General features: G+C 43.8%; 1 protein-coding gene and 1 non-coding gene across 8 annotated transcripts in view; both read left to right on the forward strand.

Moving 5' to 3' along the window:
• LIMA1 (LIM domain and actin binding 1) overlaps window positions 1-18852 on the forward strand; it is a 107779-nt gene that overhangs the window by 43046 nt on the left and 45881 nt on the right. For all 7 annotated transcript variants that reach the window (XM_063785684.1, XM_024347867.3, XM_063785682.1 and 4 more), the window contains 2 exons: window positions 8701-8746; window positions 17927-18391. In XM_063785684.1, the coding sequence (XP_063641754.1) occupies window positions 8701-8746; window positions 17927-18391 (511 nt within the window). The remainder of the gene's footprint in view (window positions 1-8700; window positions 8747-17926; window positions 18392-18852) is intronic.
• MIR1293 (microRNA mir-1293) lies at window positions 6205-6273 on the forward strand. Its single transcript, NR_035646.2, has one exon. It is a non-coding gene; the product is annotated as a microRNA mir-1293 (primary transcript).

Genomic DNA, 18852 nt, shown 5'->3' on the forward strand with positions numbered 1-18852 from the left:
CTCCAGAGCACTCTTTAAAAACACGAATTGAATCAGTGACCATCCTACCATTAAATTCAAAGTCCTTAGCATTACCTGTATGGCCCATCCCTGCCTCCTGCCTCATTGCCTGCCCTTTCCCCTCTCAGTGAGCTTCTGCAACACTAGAGTTCTTTGTGCACTCTATATACATGAGACACTTTCTTGCCTTGAGGCCTTTATGCATGGTGTTTTTCTGTTCCTGGAATGCTTTCCTCCCTTCCTTTTGTCTGGCTAACTTCATCTGGTCAAACTTCACATCTCAGCCTACAGGTCATTTTCTCAGTGAGGCGCTCCTTTTAAAAATTATTGTATTGTATTGTATTGTATTGTATTTTTATTTTATTTTATTTTGAGATAGAGTCTCACTCTGTTGCCCAGGCTGGAGTGCAGTGGCGCCATCACGGCACACTGCATCCTCAAATTCCTGGGCTCAGGTGATCCTCCCACCTCAGCTTCCTGAGTAACTGGGACTACAGGCGCATGCCACCAAGCCCTGCTAGTTTTTTTTTTTTTTTAGAGATGGGGTCTCGCCATGTTGCCTAGGCTTTTCTCAAACTCCCGGGCTCAAGTGATTGGCCTGCCTTGGCCTCCCAAAGTGCTGGGATCACAGGCTTGAGCCATCGTACTCATCCATTTGTTTTTAGCTGACAAAGAATAATTTTACATATGTATGGGGTCCAATGTGATGGTTTTTTGTTTGTTTTTTGAGACAGAGTCTCGCTTTATCACCCAGGCTGGAGTGTGATGGTGCTATCTTGGCTCACTGCAACTTCCTCTTCCCAGGTTCAAGCGATCCTCCCGCCTCAGTCTCCGAGTAGCTGAAACTACAGGTGTGCACCAACGTGCCTGGTGGCTAATTTTTGTCTATTTAATAGAGACGAGGTTTCTCCATGTTGCCCAGGCCAGTCTTAACTCCTGGCCTCAAGTGATCTACTCAACTCAGCCTCCCAAAGTGCTGGGATTACAGGCATGAACTACCACATCCAGCCAATGTGATGTTTTAATACATGAATACGTTGTGGAATTATCAAATCAGGCTAATTAATATAAGTGAGGCTTTCCTTGATTTCCTCTTCCTTTCTCAATTGTATTCCTTTGTTATTTAATAATATACCCTGTTCTTTTTTTTCAAAGGACTTACCACTCTGTGTGTGTGTGTGTATGTGTATGTATATTTGTGTGCTTCTGTTTTTAGTGTCTAAATTGTAAGTGTCGGAGAGCAGATATTATGTCTGTTTTGGTTATTTCTTTTGTTACTTTTTCTCTAGTGCTTGGAACATAGTAGACAGCAATAAGTATTTCTCGAATGAAAATGTCAGCTTCTCTGAATTTCTCTCTGAAATGGAGAAAGGGAGAAGCAGAATAGTATGTATCACATTATCTCATTTTTGTTACTTAAAACTCAAATATGAGTTGCAAATATTTTCTCCCACTCCATGGGAACTTTTCACTTTGTTGATAATGTTCTTTTTTTTTTCTTTGTGATTTTTTTTTTCTTCGTGAGACAGAGCCTGGCTCTGTCGCCCAGGCTGGAGTGCAGTGGTGCAATCTCAGCTCACTGCAACCTCCACCTACCAGGTTCAAGCGATTCTTCTGCCTCAGCCTCCTCAATAGCTGGGATTACAGGTGCCCACCACCACACCCAGCTAATTTTTGTATTTTTAGTAGAGACGGGGTTTTACCATGTTGGCCAGTCTGCTCTTGAACTCCTGACCTCAAGTGATCCACCTGCCTCGGCCTGCCAAAGTGCTGGGATTACAGTCATGAGCCACTGCACCCGGCTTGTTGATAGTGTTCTTTGATGTGCAAAAGTTTTTTTGTCTTTTTTTGTTTGTTTTGTTTTGTTTTTTTTGAGACAGAGTCTTGCTCTGTCGCCAGGGCTGGAGTGCAGTGGCGCAATCTCGGCTCACTGCAATCTCCACCTCCTGGGTTCAAATGATTCACCAGCCTCAGCCTCCCAAGTAGCGGGGATTATAGGTGCCCACCACAACACCTGGCTAATTTTTGTATTTTTAGTAGAGACAAGGTTTCGTCATGTTGGCCAGGCTGGTCTTGAACTCCTGACCTCACATGATCCGCCCACCTTGGCCTCCCAAAGTGCTGAGATTACAGGTGTGAGCCACCACGCCAAGCCTCAGAAAAGTTTTTAATTTTACTGAAGTCTAGTTTGTTTTTTCTTTTGTGCCTGTGCTTTTGGTGTTGTATTCCAATAAGGCATTACCAAATCTTGTAATGATGAGATGATCAAAAGATAATAAAAAATTAAAATAAGATGAAAAAATAAGAAAAACAAGAAAAAGAAAAACGACAAAAAATAAATTTCAAAAAATCATTGCCAAATCCAGTGTCATGAGACTTTTCCCCTATGTTTCAACCAAGAGTTTTATAGTTTCGGCTCTTATAGTTAGGTCTTTGATCCATTTGACTTAATTTTTGTATATGGTAGTCCAATTTCATTTTTTTGCATGTGGCTATCCAGTTTTCCCAGCACCATTTGTTGAAAAGATTTTCCTTTCCCCACTGGATGGTCTTGGCACCCTTGTCAAAAAATTATTTGACCATACATGTAAGGGTTTATTTCTGGGCTGTGTGTTCTGTTCCATTGGTCTGTATATCTGTCTTTATGCCAGTACCATACTGTTTTGTTTTAACTGTGGTAAAATACACAGTATATAGCATAAAATTTACCATTTTAACCACTTTTTTTTTTTTTTTTTTTTTTGAGACCGAGTCTCACTCTGTTGCCCAGGCTGGGGTGCAGTGGTGTGATCTCAGCTTACTGCAACCTCCACCTCCCAGATTCAAAGGATTCTCGTGCCTCAGCCTCTCGAGTTGCTGGGACTGCAGGCATGAGCCACCATGCCCAGCTAATCTTTATATTTTTAGTAGAGATGGGGTTTCACCATGTTGGCCAGGCTGGTCTTAAACTCCTGACCTCAGGAGATCTGCCCGCCTTGGCCTCCCAAAGTGCTGGGATTACAGGCGTGAGCCACTGCACCTGGCCAACCACTTTTAAGAACACAGTTCGGTGGCATTAAGTACATTCATATTATTGTACAATCACTACCACCTTCCCTTTGTCCTTTTTGTTGCTGCACAGTATTTCATTATACATATACATTATAATTTACCACTCCTCTGCTAATGGACATTCAGGTTGTTCTCAGTCTTTTGCTGTTATATTTAATGCTATGATAAATAATCCAATATGAAAATCTTTTTTTAGTGTATCTATAGGATAAATTCTGGGAGCAGAAAGAATTGGTAAATTATAACATTTGTGCTTTTATAATTTTGGCAGATATTAAAGAAGGCATAGACAAAATGCCTTCTATAAAGGTTTTACCAATTTACCTTCCCACCAGCAATGTAAGACAGAACCTGTTTCCCCATACCCTCACCAATGTCCCATATTAGCCTTTTTTGTTTGTTTATTTGTTTTAAACAGAAGTTCGGTGGTACAATGACAGCTCACTGCAGCCTCGAACTCCTGACCTCAAGCAATCCTATCGCCTCCACTTCCCAAAGCGCTGGGATTACTGGGATTACAAGCATGAGCTACCCAACCCAACTGCATATTAGCTTATTAGCCGTGTGCGTGTGCGTGTGTGCGTGTGCGTGTGTGTGTGTGTGTGTGTGGTTTTAAGGAGCAGAGAGTGTTTAATAGGCAAGAAAGACGGAAGGAGCAGCTTCCCCATACAGAGACAGAGGGAGAAGGACTCCAAGCCAAGAAAGGGAACCCCCTGCATATTAGCTTTTTAAGAAAATCTTTTCTGGCCGGGTGCGGTGGCTCACGCCTGTAATCCCAGCACTTTGGGAGGCTGAGGCAGGCGGACACCTGAGGTCAGGAGTTGGAGACCAGTCTGGCCAACATGGTGAAACCTCATCTCTACTAAAAATACAAAAAGCTTATCCGGGTGTGGTGGTGCATGCCTGTAATCCCAGCTACTTGGGAGGCTGAGGCAGGAGAATCACTTGAACCTGGGAGGCAGACGTTGCAGTGAGCCGAGATCACGCCACTGCACTCCAGCCTGGGCGACAGAGTGAGACTCCATGTCAAAAAAAAAAAAAAGAAAAGAAAAGAAAAGATTTTCCTACTTAATAGGTAAAATGTTGTTAGCATTGTTTGAATTTGCATTTTGAGGTTGAACATCTTTTCTGTTTAAGAGTCATGAGATGTTCTTTTTGTGAACTGTATGTTTTTGTTTTTTTTGAGATGGAGTCTGGCTCTGTCACCCAGGCCAGAGTGCAGTGGTGCAATCTCGGCTCACTGCAACCTCCACCTCCCGGGTTCAGGCGATTCTCGTGCCTCAATCTCTCTAGTAGCTGGAATTTCAGGTGCCTGCCACCATGCCTGGCTAATTTTTGTATGTTTAGTAGAGACAGGGTTTTGCCAGGTTGGCGGGGCTGGTTTCCAACTCCTGACCTCAGGTGATCCACCCACCTCCATCTCCCGAAGTGCTGGGATTACAGGCGTGAGACACCGCACCCAGCCGTGAACAGTATGTTTATATCTGCCTTTTTATTTATTCAGTTGTCATTTTCCTGTTGATTAGTAGTTATTTATATTCTAGGGAAATTAATTTTTTGTCTGTAATATAAGTTGCAAATATATTTTCAGCTTGTCAATTGAATCACAGCAGTTCTAATCCCACTTTCTTCCTAGTTATGGTCAATGAAGTGCCAGAAATTTTTGGTAGCCCTTTTACCCTACCCCATTAGAGAGTTCTGCTCAATTGCAGAGCAGTACTACATGGCGACTGAGATGCTTGTTAATATCTGATTATTAAAATTAGACAGTGATAGGATTGGGGGCTGGGCACGGTGGCTTACACCTGTAATCCCAGCACTTTGGGAGCCCAAGGCTGGTGGATCACTTGAGGTCAGGAGTTCGAGACCAGCGTGGCAAACTTGGTGAAACCCGTCTCTACTAAAAAAACAAAAATTAGCCGGGCATAGCGGCGCACACCTGTAATCCCAGCTACTCAGGAGAATCACTTGAACCCGGGAGACAGAGGTTGCAGTGAGCCGAGATTACGCCACTATACTCCAGCCTAGGAGACTGAGCAGGACTCCTTCTCAAAAAAAAAAAAAAAAAAAAGTGATAGGATTGGAAGACCCTTTATGTAATACTCTTTCTTGGCTGGGCATGGTGGCTCATGCCTGTAATTTCAACACTTTGAGAGGCTGAGACAGGAGGATCACTTGAACTCAGGAGTTTGAGACCAGCTTGGGCAACATAGCATGACCCTATATCTACTAAAAAAAATTTTTTTAAATTAGTTGGGTGTGATGGTAGACGTCTTTAGACCCAGCTTCTTGCAAGGCTGAGGTAGGAGAATTGCTTGAGTCCTGGAGGTCAAGGCAAGCTACAGGGTCTTACTCTGTAGCTCAGGCTAGAGTACAGTGGCATGATCGTAGCTCGCTGCAGCCTCAACCTCCCTGGCTCAAGGAATCCTCCTATCTCAGCCTCCCTGGTAGCTGGGACTGCAGGCGTGCACCACACCTGGCTAATTTTTGTATTTTTCGTAGAGACAGGGTTTTACTGTGTTGTGCAGTCTGGTCTCGAACTCCTGGGTTCAAGCGATCAGCCCAGCTTGGCCTCCCAAAGTGCTGGGATTACAGGTGTGAGCCACTGCACCAGGCCTGAGGCTGCTTTTTTTCTTCTTCTTTTACCTCCTACTCCAAATGCCTCGTGAATTCTGAAATTCTACCTTTAGGCAGAGGACAGTGCCCTTTGAACAGTGCCCTTTTCCAGGGGTGGGGCTGAGTTCTGCTAAGGCAGGCCCAAGGAGAGGCACATAATGGTGATTCTCCACGTGATGGTGCTGACTTCAATGCATGACTCAGAGGTCTGGAGGAAGCCAGGTTAAGGTTGTTCTAGGGCCAGGCGTGGTGGCTCATGCCTGTAATCTCAACACTTTGAGAGACCAAGGCAGGTGTATCTCTTGAGGCCAGGAGTTCGAGACAAGCCTGGCCAACATGGTGAAACCCTGTCTCTACTAAAAATGCAAAAATTAGCCAGGTGTGGTGGGGCATGCCTGTAATCCCAGCTACTTGGGAGGCCGAGGGATGAGAATCACTTGAACCCAGGAAGCGGAGGTTGCAGCTAGCTGAGATCGTGCCACTGCACTCCAGCCTGGGCAACAGAGCAAGACTCTGTCTCAAAAAAAAAAAAAAAAGGTTGTTCTGGGTGGTCTGGAGATTTGTGCAGCTTGTACCTGCACAAATCTCCGGACCACTTAGTCTTTAAATGGAGAAAACCTGTTCCTCCTTGAAAAGGACTTTACTTTTTTTCTCAGAGGTCTTCCAATCCAAGTAATAAAAATGACAAAATGATAAAAGTAATAACAAATAATTATTTATGAAATCTAAGATGTCATCAACTATAGCTGTGCCACTATTTTTGCATCTCTAAGAAAAAATGCTGATTAAACTAATCACTGCTTATTGCAAACTTTTCTCACATATCACTCTTGTGCATATGTAAAATAATTTTTCCTTAAATGCCAAACATAGTATAATCTTTTAAAAGACATTTTTAAGTGGCATTTAAAACATATAATAATAGCTGTGTGCTGTGGCTCAAGCCTGTAATCCCAGCACTTTGGAAGGCTGAGGCAGGTGGATCACATGAGGTCAAGAGTTCGACACCAGCCTGGCCAACATGGTGAAACCCTGTCTTTAGTAAAAAATACAAAAATTAGCCGGGCATGGTGGCACATGCCTGTAATCTTAGTTACTTGAGAGGCTGGGGTAGGAGAATGCTTGAACCCGGGAGGCGGAGATTGCAGTGAGCCGAGATTGTGCCATTGCACTCCAGCCTGGGCAACAAGAGCGAAACTCTGTCTCAAACAAAACAATACCATGTAGTACAATCAAATACTTTTAACTGAGTTAAAATGACAATATCAATAACTTATACTAAATTCAACATGTACAGGCAATGTGACTATCTCTCAACCATTTGGCTGAGAACAATTGTAAGATATCAGGCATAAATATGGGAGGGGAAATGTATATGTTGGAATTAATGCATTGCTGTATGGACTTAACTAATTTCAAAATGTTTTTACACGTGATTACATTTAATCTTCCTGGCAATCCTGAAAGTAGATTGTAACTTCTTTCTAGATAAGGAAACTGAGGCTTAGAGAGATTAAGTCACTTGCCAGAGATCACATTTAATAAGCAGCAAAACTGGGGCTTAAAGCCCAGACTTTCTGCTCTATCCAATTGTTTCAGCATTTGACCTTATCCACGGGGATCTTGTTGTTATATCAGAGCAGATGACTGGAATAGCTGCAGGAAGTGAGGTCTGCTCTGATTTACAGCTTCTTCTGATAGAGTTGATTAAAAGCAACTGCTGGCAGAAATAGGTATGCAGACTGTTTTTTTGGGTTTGTTTGTTTTGAATCTCGCTCCGTCACCTAGGCTAGAGTGCAGTGGTGTGATCTCAGCTCACTGCAACCTCCGCCTCCTGGGTTGAGGCGATTCCCGTGCCTCAGCCCCCCGAGTAGCTGGGATTATAGGTGTGCGCCACTATGCCTGGCTGATTTTTGTATTTTTAGTAGAGGTGGGGTTTCACCATGCTGGCCAGGCTGGTCTTGAACTCCTGACCTCAGGCGATCCACCCACCTCGGCCTCTGGAGTGCTGGGATTACAGGCATGAGCCACTTCACCCAGCCCAGAACTGGTTTTCTTAAAGATTAAAAGTGGCTGGGGGGCTGGGCCTGGTGGCTCATGCCTGTAATTCCAGCATTTGGGGAGGCTGAGGCCAGCAGATCACTTAAACTCAGGAGTTTGAGACTGGCCTGGTCAACATGGTGAAACCCTGTCTCTACGAAAAATACAAAAAATTAGCCAGGTGTGGTGGTGTGCATCTGTGGTCCCAGCTACTCAGGAGGATGAGGTGGTGGGATCACTTGAGCCCTGGAGGCGGAGGTTGCAGTGTGACAAGATCACGCTACTGAACTTCAGCCTGGGTAACAGAGGGAAATCCCATCTCAAAAAAAAAAAAAAAAGAAAAAAGAAAGTAGCCAGGCTGGTGGCTCATGCCTGTAATCTCAATACTTTAGGAGGCCGAAGCATGAGGATCACTTTAGCTCAGGAGTTTGAGACCAGCCTAGGCAACATGGCAAGACCCCATCTCTACAAAAATAAAAAAATTAAGCCAGGTGTGGTGGTGTGCACTTACATAGTCCCAGCCACTCAGGAGGCTGAGACAGGAGGTTCGCTTGAGCCTGGGAGGTCAAGGCTGCAGTGAACCATGATGAACCATGGTTGTACCACTGGATTCCAGCCTGAGCAACAGAGTGAGACCCTATCTCAAAAAAAAAAAAAAAAACTGGGCACGCACTTTGGGAGGCCGAGGCAGGTGGATCACTTGAGGTCAGGAGTTCGAGACCAGCCTGGCCAACATGGTAAAACCCCATCTCTACTAAAACTACAAAAATTAGCTGGGCATGGTGGTGGGTGCCTGTAATCCCAGCTGTTCTGGAGGCTGAGACAGGAGAATCACTCGAACCCGGGAGGTAGAAGTTGCAGTGAGCCGAGATCGCACCACTGCACTGCAGCCTGGGCAATAGGAGTGAGACTTCATCTCAAAAAAAGATAAAAAATTGAAAGAGTAAAAATATAAGTTTAATTTGAGACATTCTTTCCTTCCCTTCTCTGAAGGTACCAGAAAGCAGCTGAAGAAACAAACATGGAGAAGAAGAGAAGTGTAAGTATTCAGAAATTCCAGGGCATGTGGCACTTCTTGAGCAGAATTGTGTGGCCAAGCCACCTGCAGCCTCTGTGGGGCTTGGGTTCTTTGTCAGCTGAGTGGACATTTGTGCCAGCTGGTGTGATCTCTGAGCCATTTGCTCAGGACAACTTGGCTCAGTGCAGGGAATCTTATTTTTTCACTGCTTTTTTCCTTTTGAACCACTTTTTCTTTCCTGTGTTGAGTGAAGGACAAGAGGCCAAATGCTTGCCTGAGGTTAGTAAAATGGCTTCTACTCAAATGAGAACACAGGGTTTCCTAGGTGGTCTTCCTTTTTTCCAAATCAGACAATCAGAACTTCTACATCTGTGCATTTAAATGGTAGTAGCTGTGCAGTTGTTGTCATCTTCTGGGTTTTTTGTTTAAAGCAAACTTCTTGACCCAATCTAGTTAGCAAGTTTCCTAGCTGCAGGATCTACCAAAGACAAAAACCTCCAGAATAAACTCTCTGCTTCTACCCGTTCTCTAGTCTCTGTGCTTGCTAACTTCCGGTGAGGCTGAATAATACATGTCTTTTGAAATTTTACTTGATTTAATCTTGTGAGGAAAAAAACTCATATGTTTGGTCAATAATTCCTTAATTTGGATGGCATTACAAAAACATCCTCCTGGCAGTTTTCAGTAGCTAACCTATTTAAATTAGTGCATAATATGTTCCTGTAAATTTGTTCTAAGGCTAAGGTCCTTGGCTTCATTTTCCTGTAATTAAAAAATGGATCTCCTCTGGTGCATTATAAGAAAAAACTGGCCGGGTGTGGTGGCTCACGCCTGTAATCCCAGCACTTTGGGAGACCGAGGCGGTCAGATCACAAGGTCAAGAGATCGAGACCATCCTGGCTAACACGGTGAAACCCCGTCTGTACTAAAAATACAAAAAAATTAGCCGGGCATGGTGGCGGGCGCCTGTAGTCCCAGCTACTCGGGAGGCTGAGGCAGGAGAATGGCGTGAACCTGGGAGGTGGAGCTTGCAGTGAGCCGAGATCACGCAACTGCACTCCAGCCTGACTCTGCAGTCAGCCAGAGCGAGACTCTGTCTCAAAAAAAAAAGAAAAAGAAAAAAAGAAAAAACTACCATTACTTTACTCAACTGCTGGTTTCTTTTCTTCCTTCCCTCTTGCCTCTGTTTTTCCCCCAACTTGCTCCTTTCTTTCTTCCTTCCCTTCACTGTCATCCATTTAACAAGTTTTCACTGAGCACCTACTACATGTCAAGCACAGACTACATCCCAGCCCTCGTGGAATTTACATTCTAGTGCAAAAGACAGACAAGAAATTGTGTCAGTATGGCTGGGCGCGGTGGCTCACGCCTATAATCCCAGCACTTTGGGAGGCCGAGGCAGGCAGATCACCTGAAGTTAGGAGTTGGGAGACCAACCTGGCCAAGATGGTGAAACCTTGTCTCCACTAAAAATACAAAAATTAGCTGAGTGTGTTGGCACATGCCTGTAGTCCCAGCTACTCTGGAGGCTGAGCCAGGAGAATCACTTGAACCCGGGAGGCAGAGATTGCAGTAAGCCGAGATAGCGCCACTGCACTCCAGCCTGGGCGACAGAGTGAGACCCGGTCTCAAAAAAAATAAAAAAATTTAAAAAAGAAATTGTGTCAGTAGTGATTAGTGCTGTGGAACAGCATGAGGCAGGTAAGGAGGATAGAGCCTAGGGTGGTCAATGAAGGCCTGTGGTGAGGAAACGTTTGAGCAGAGATTTGAAGACATGAGCCAGGGAGAAGAGTCAGGCAGAAGGAACCACTTGTGCGGATGTCCTCAGGCAAGAACAGTCTTGGTGTGTTTGAGGAATAGAAGAGAAAGGTCAAATGGTGTCATTGTAAAGACCTGGGCTTTAACTCTGAATGCAAGGAGGCCTTTGGAGAGGGTTTATATGCAAAGGAGTGATGTGGTCTGACTTAAATTTTTTTTTCTTTTTTTATTATTATACTTTAAGTTCTAGGGTACATGTGCACAACATGCAGGTTTGTTACATATGTATACATGTGCCATGTTGGTGTGCTGCACCCATTAACTCGTCATTTACATTAGGTATATCTCCTAATGCTATCCCTCCCCGCTCTCCCCACCCCACGACAGGCCCCGGTGTGTGTGATGTTCCCCTTCCTGTGTCCAAGTGTTCTCATTGTTCAATTCCCACCTGTGAGTAAGAACATGTGGTGTTTAGTTTTTTGTCCTTGCGATAGTTTGCTGAGAATGATGGTTTCCAGCTTCATCCATGTCCCTACAGAGGACATGAACTCATCCTTTTTTATGGCTGAAGAGAAGGCTCTAATCCCAGCACTTTTGGAGGCCAAGGCGGGAGGATCGCAGGAGGCCGAGGTGGGAGGATTGCTTGAGGCCAGGAGTTCAAGACTAGCCTGGGCAACCTAGTGAGACCCTGTATCTCTATTTTTTAAATGTAAAAAAATAGAAGGAAGAGAATGTAGAGGAACAATAATGGCAGGAGCATGGAGACCAATTAAGAGACAATTATAATGATTTAGGCCAGGTATAATATGGTTTGGACTAGAGTAGTAGCAGTATAGGTGTTGAGAAGTGGTCAGGATGTATGTTGAATGTAGAGAGAAAGAAGAATCAAGAATGGCAGCGGTGGCTCTGCCACAGTGGCTTGTGCCTGTAATCCCAGAACTTTGGGAGGTCAAGGCAGGAGGATCACTTGAGGTCAGGAGTTCAAGATCAGCCTGGGCAATATAGCAGACCCCATCTCTATTACAAAAAGTAAAAAATAAAAGAATAGCAACAATGTTTTTGGCCCAAACACAATTAAATTAAAATACCATTAATTGAGATGGGGAAGACTACAGTAAAAGCAGATTAGAGAGGGAGAAATAGTAGAAGCTCAGTTTTGCACATGTAAACTGTAACATGTTTTTTTAAGACATCCAAATGGAAATGTCAGTAGGAACTTGGATACTATATAAAAATCTAGAATTGGAAGAGATCCCCGCTGCGGATAAAATGGACATGTGTCAAAGTGTCAGTGGTACTTAAAGCTATGAGGTGCGTGATATAAGCTAGGAAGTGAGTGTAGACAGAGAAGTGGTCTCATGACTTAGCTCGGGGCACCTTGGTGTTTAAAGGTTGGAGATATAAGGAGTAACCAGCAGAGGAAACAAGTGCCAGAAGCCAAGTGAAGAAAGTGTTTCTAGAAGGGGAGTTAACAGAATCAAACACACAGGTAAGCTGAGAATTGACCATCGGATTTGGCAACATGAAGGTCATTGGTCATCTTGTGTTGTTTGGGAGTGGTAGAATAGAGGCCTGAATTGGACTAGGTTCAAGACAGTGGGTTAAGAGAAGTTGACCCCACGAGTATAGACAATCATCTGTGGAGCATCTCTTATGTTCCAGCTCCTGAAGACACAAGAAGAATAAGATGTATTCTCTACCTCCAAAGGGACTGTTTAGAATTTGGAAAATAGAATTACAACCCAGGTGTGATAAGTACCATATCAGGCCGGGCGCGGTGGCTCAAGCCTGTAATCCCAGCACTTTGGGAGGCCGAGGCGGGCAGATCACAAGGTCAGGAGATCGAGACCATCCTGGCTAACACGGTGAAACCCCGTCTCTACTAAAAATACAAAAATTAGCCGGGCACGGTGGCGGGCGCCTGTAGTCCTAGCTACTCGGGAGGCTGAGGCAGGAGAATGGCATGAACCCAGGAGGCGGAGCTTGCAGTGAGCCAAGACTGCGCCACTGCACTCCACAATCCAGCCTGGGTGACAGAGCGAGACTCCGTCTCAAAAAAAAAAAAAAAAGAAAAAAAAATTACCATATCAAATAAATACTCAGAGTGGGCTGGGGGAGAATTTAGGAGGGACCTGAACTGTGCTACATCTAGAAAGGCTTCCCAGAAGAGGCAGTGCCTGACTCAACCCTAAAGGACCAAGAGGAATTAGCTAAGCAGAGGCGACAGGGAGTGGCAGAATCTTTGTATTCTAGATGGAGGAAGCAGCACACGCACAGCATGAAGGCATAAGAGAACAGGCCTACTTGACAGATGAAAAGATGGTTGTCGCATTCACCAAGATAGACAATTCAAGAAAAGAAACAGGTTAGAGAGCGAGGAGTAAAGGGAAGACTTCGGGCCTGGCATGGTGGCTCACATCTGTAATCCCGGCTGAGGCAGGTGGATCACCTGAGGTCAGGAGTTCGAGACCAGCTTAGCCAACATGGTGAAACCCCATCTCTACTAAAAATACAAAAAATTAGCCGGGCTTGGTGGCTCACGCCTGTAATCCCAGCTACTCGGGAGACTGAGGCAGGAGAATTGCTTGAACCCAGGAGGCAGAGGCTGTGGTGAGCCGAGATTGCACCACTGCACTCCAGCCTGGGTGACAGAGCAAGACTCCATCTCAAAAAAAAAAAAAAAAGAAAAGAAAAAAGAAAGTGAAGACTTCAACCTTAATCAAGAAGGAGTTTAAGATGCCTCTAGCACTTCCAGGTAGAATTGGTAGAAAAGGAGAGATGTCTGTCTAGAGATAAGTTCTATAACTCTGTCTATATAGATACACAGTATACATCTATCTATGTATTTGTTGATACTATAATCTATATGGTGGGTGAAATCGGGATGAATAACATCATATACAGAGAATATGTAAAGTAAGCAAAGCAGAAGACCTAAGACAAAAACCCTGAGGGACCCCACCATATAAGGGAGGGACAGAGGAGGAGAAACCTGTAAAAAAAAAAAAAAGAAAGAAAAAGAATTACTAAATTATGAAACTGAGTAGTGGCTAGATAAATGAGAAGAAATCTTTTTTTTTTTTTTTCATATGGAATCTTGCTCTTTCGCCAGGCTGGAGTGCAGTGGCATGATCACAGCTCACTGCAACCTCCGCCTCCCGGGTTCAAGCGATTCTCCTGCCTCAGCCTCCCGAGTAGGTAGGATTACAGGCGCACGCCACCACGCCCACCTAATTTTTGTATTTGTAGTAGAGACAGGGTTTCACCATGTTGGCCAGGATGGTCTCAATCTCTTGACCTTGTGATCCGCCCGCCTCGGCCTCCCAAAGTGCCAGGACTACAGGTGTGAGCCACTGCGCCCAGTGAAATCTTTTTTTCATTATTGTTTTTTTCTACACCCTTCTTGCATCTCAAAATGGGAAGAAATCTAAGAAAAAGGGGTATCACAGAAAAGTTGGAAGCAATTTTTACCAGGGAGAGTGGTCAGTAATGTCAGATGCTATAGTGAGATAAAATAAAGCAGAAGCCTCCAGTGCTTTTAGCAGTTGAGGTAAGTGGACGTGAATAGGTATTTAAAGAAGAGGGTGGGCATGGTAGCTCACACCTGTGATCCCCACACTTTGGGAGGCCGAGGTGGGAGGATCACTTGAGCCTGGGAGTTTAAGCCTGGGCAACATCGTGAGAACCCTCTCTATAAAAATTTTAAAAATTTAGCTGGGCATGGTGGCATGGGCCTGTGGTCCCAGATACTTGGGAGGCAGAGGTGGCAGGATCACTTGAGCCCAGGAGGTCAAGGCTGCAGTGAGCCGTGATCATGCCACTGCACTCTAGCATGGGCAATAGAGCAAGACCCTGTCTCAAAAATAAATAAGTAAATAAATAAATAAAATAGATAACAAAGAAGTAACAGTGTAAAAAAATGCTTAGCCTCACTGATGATCAGATAAATGTAAATTAAAGTAATAATGAGATATAAATTGTAATCTAAACAGTTGGCAAATAATTTTGAGCAATACATATATTCATCAGTGGGGGAATGGTAATTGCACATACAGTATAATATACTATATGGTTATTAAGATTTTGGCCAGGCGTGGTGGCTTACACCTATAATCCCAGCACTTTGGGAGGCCAAGGCAGGTAGATCACCTGAGATCAGGACCAGCCTGGCCAACATGGTGAAACCCCGTCTCTACTAATAACACAAAAATTAGCCGGCATGGTAGTATGTTCCTGTAAGCCCAGCTACTTGAGAGGCTGAGGCAAGAGAACTGCTGGAAACTGGGAGGCAGAGGTTGCAGTGAACCGAGATCGTGCCACTACACTCTAGCCTGGGTGACAGAGTGAGACTCCGTCTCAAAAAGAAAAAAAGATTGAAGATTTCATGTATGGGCATGAAAAGATATCAAAAGCACATTAAGTGATTAAATGCAAAGTGTAGAACAGTAAGTACAGTATGATTTTGTACAAAAAAATACATATAGTGTACAAAATAGAAAAAAAAGACAACATATATACCATATAAACTGTCAGGACTGGGTATCTAGGTTGGGAGAGGTGGGGAGTCAAGTAGGGAAAATGGCATGTATTATAGCATCTATTCATGTCGGGTACATATTTCTATATTGATTGAGAGTTTTTCCCCCAATAAGTTATTACTTTTGTAATTGAGAAAAATAATAAATTAAAAATAAGATAATGTTATGAACATTTTAAAGAGACAGTTGGGGCCAGGCACAGTGGCTCATGCCTGTAATCCCAGCACTTTGGGAGGCTGAGGCAGGCAGATCACCTGAGGCTGGGAGTTCGAGACCAGCCTGACCAACATGGAGAAACCCCGTCTCTACTAAAAATACAAAATTAGCCAGGTATGGTGGCGCATGCCTGTAATCCCAGCTACTCAGGAGGCTGAGGCATGAGAATTGCTTGAATCCGGGAGGCCGAGGTTGCAGTGAGCCGAGATCACGCCATTGCACTCCAGCCTGTGCAACAAGAGTGAAACTCCGTCTCAAAAAAAAAAAAAAAAAAAAAAATGCCAGGCATGCTGACATACACCTGTAGTCCTAGCTACTCAGGAGGCTGAGGTAGGAGGATCACTTGAGCCCAGGAAGTCAAACAGCTGCAGTGAGCTATGATTACACCACTGCATTTCAGCCTGGGTGACAGAGCGAGACCCTGTCTCTAAAAAAAATTAAAATAGGATCATGCTGTCTTATAATTTGCTTTCTTCATTCAAAAGTATCCTATGAGCATCTTTTCATGTCAGTAAGTATACTTTGATCACATGATAGGTATCTGAGAAAAACAGTGTCCACTTACCAAGGCAAAGTGCCACTTTGATTGTCAGGGCTCCTGTGTGGTTACAGTAAGGGCAGGTGAAGTCAGAGACCTAGATGACTCATCCATTGTGTGGCACGAGACCTTACAGAGCCAAGAATGCTGCTGGCAGTTAGGGTAGAACCAGCTTCTGGAGCTGTTCTGTAATTCCCTCTTTTCCAGCAAGAAAACTTTTTAAGCTTCTTATATCTCTGATGCATACATTCTTCCCCCAATGGATCATTTTGTAAGCTAAAATTTAAACACTAGAATCAAGCAGTTCTATAATTTCTTTTCAAGCCTTATTTCTACTTGATGAAGTGGCTTTCAAGAGTATATTCAGAAGAGTAATAGGGTGAGAGACTTAATTCCCAAAATAGCTGCTAATCCTGTTTAATTCCTAGGTTGTTTGTCCTTTCTTTCTTAGTTGAAAGACTGGTGAGTCACAGACTACAGGAGAGAAGGTATTGGAGTTTGCAGTTTGTTGGGAAGGTGGTGCTGTTCAATTTATTTAGGAGTACAGTCCTTTCAAAGTACGGGACATTTAATTTAATTTAATTTTTCTTTTTTTTTTTGAGACAGAGTCTCACTCTGTCACCCGGACTGGAGTGCAGTGGCGCGATTTGGGCTCACTGCAACCTCCGCCTCCCAGGTTGAAGTCATTTTTCTGCCTCAGCCTCCTGAGTAGCTGGGACTACAGGCGCGTGCCACCACGCCCAGCTATTTTTTGTATTTTTAGTAGAGACGTGGTTTCACTGTGTTGGCCGGGCTGGTCACGAACTCCTGACCTCAGGTGATCCACCCGCCTCGGCCTCCCAAAGTGCTGGGATTACAGGCATGAGCCACTGCGCCCAGCCGGGACATTTAATTTTCAACAAGCGTGTTTCCTCTATTATGGAACAACAGTGACAATTTCCAGGTTGTTTTCAGTCTGTCTTACATGTATAAATTAATTCCATTTTTGGCCCTAGTGAAAGTGAACTCTCTTAGATATGTAAATATGTGTCCTTTGATCATCTGAGTGATAAGTAGTGGTATTTGCATTTGAAGCCTGCATATTTTACAGCCAGAGGATCTGTAATACAGTGAATTTCTTGATAACTGAGAATTTTTTTTTTTTTTTGGTTGGGGGATGGCGTCTCACTTTGTCACCCAGGCTGGAGTGTAGTGGTGCAGTCTTGGCTCACTGCAACCTCCATTTCCCAAGTTCAAGCGATTCTCCTGCTTCAGCCTCCAGAGTAGCTGGGACTATGGGCATGCACCACTGCGCCCAGTTAATTTTTGTATTTTTTTTAGAGACAGGGTTTCTCCATGTTGGTCTGGCTGGTCTTAAACTCCTGACCTTGTGATCCGCCGGCCTTGGCCTCCCAAAGTGCTGGGATTACAGGCGTGAGCCACCGTGCCTGGCCCTGATAAGTGAGAATTTATACACAGATAAACTTGTAGAGAAGAGCAGGGAAAAAAAAAAAGATTAAATTCTTATGAAAAATAAAATTTGACTGCTCATATGCATGTAAATTATGTCAGATATAACTAAATATTTATGCAAATACTTGGAAAGTCTGGGGACTTCTCCAGGGTTCTACAAATTGTTTCAATCCTTGCTGCCACTATCCGTAATTAATGGTATAGTTTCAACTATCCTGCAACTATCCTGCATCTTTGTCTTATTTAAAAGAAGAAAAAAAAACCCAGCAGAATTTACCATGTTATTTTATGGCAGGTACTGATGAACTTTGCTGATGTGTAGTTACAGTGTTTCAAGCACTTGTATTTTGCTTTTTCTTTCTTGTTTTTTTCCCCATTAATCTTTGGGTAAAAATCTCTTGTTTCGCATGTAACTATCATTAGAGCTGGGCTTGCCTTTCTTCTCATTTTGTCCTTATAAGGCCATCCTGTTTTATCACTTCCTGCTTCAGCTCCTGACTTTTTCTCTCTTCCCCTCTCCCTCTCCCTCTCCCGGGTGGATGCTTTCTCCATGTGGCAAGGCTGTAACTGTTCACAGCTGTCTGAAACAGCAGTGGACCAGGAGCAGCTTGGAGTTTTAACTTTCATTTTACAAAGAACAACATGTTTGAATGTTTCAGCAGGCAAGTTATAACTGGCATCTACTTCTTGTTCTTCTAGAACACCGAAAATCTCTCCCAGCACTTTAGAAAGGGGACCCTGACTGTGTTAAAGAAGAAGTGGGAGAACCCAGGGCTGGGAGCAGAGTCTCACACAGACTCTCTACGGAACAGCAGCACTGAGATTAGGCACAGAGCAGACCATCCTCCTGCTGAAGTGACAAGCCACGCTGCTTCTGGAGCCAAAGCTGACCAAGAAGAACAAATCCACCCCAGATCTAGACTCAGGTCACCTCCTGAAGCCCTCGTTCAGGGTCGATATCCCCACATCAAGGACGGTGAGGATCTTAAAGACCACTCAACAGAAAGTAAAAAAATGGAAAATTGTCTAGGAGAATCCAGGCATGAAGTAGAAAAATCAGAAATCAGTGAAAACACAGACACTTCGGGCAAAATAGAGAAATATAATGTTCCGCTGAACAGGCTTAAGATGATGTTTGAGAAAGGTGAACCAACTCAAACTAAGGTAAGAATTGGGCGGGTTTGAAACTTGAGAAAGCCAATTCAAGCACTAAACAAAGCTGTTTTTCCAATCTAGCCATTTTGAGTAGAGGCGAATATGTGGTCAGTATGTCTTGATTCCAGTTAGATAAGTTAATAGTCTCTCAAATGCATTATTTACATAGATGCTAAGATTTGTGAGTCTCTGACACAATTTCATGTTAAATCAAGTTCACACTGGGATTCAAATTGGTATCTAGAAATGAAGAGAGTTTAATACCGATTGGATTATGTGTTTTTGTACACTTGCCCTTTTAAATTGTCTTCCTGTGTTCTTTATCATTTGTAGCTTTGGGGGTGGAATTACTGCCGAATAGCTCTCTGCTTGGACACAGCTGCAGACTGAGTGTTAAGGCCGGAGTTTAACATTAAGACTGAGGCTTACTTGTCTCTGCTAGCTGAATCCCTTCTCTTCTTCTCAACTTC

The sequence above is a fragment of the Pan troglodytes genome, chromosome 10, assembly GCF_028858775.2.
Source record: "Pan troglodytes isolate AG18354 chromosome 10, NHGRI_mPanTro3-v2.0_pri, whole genome shotgun sequence".
Classification (NCBI taxonomy): domain Eukaryota; kingdom Metazoa; phylum Chordata; class Mammalia; order Primates; family Hominidae; genus Pan; species Pan troglodytes.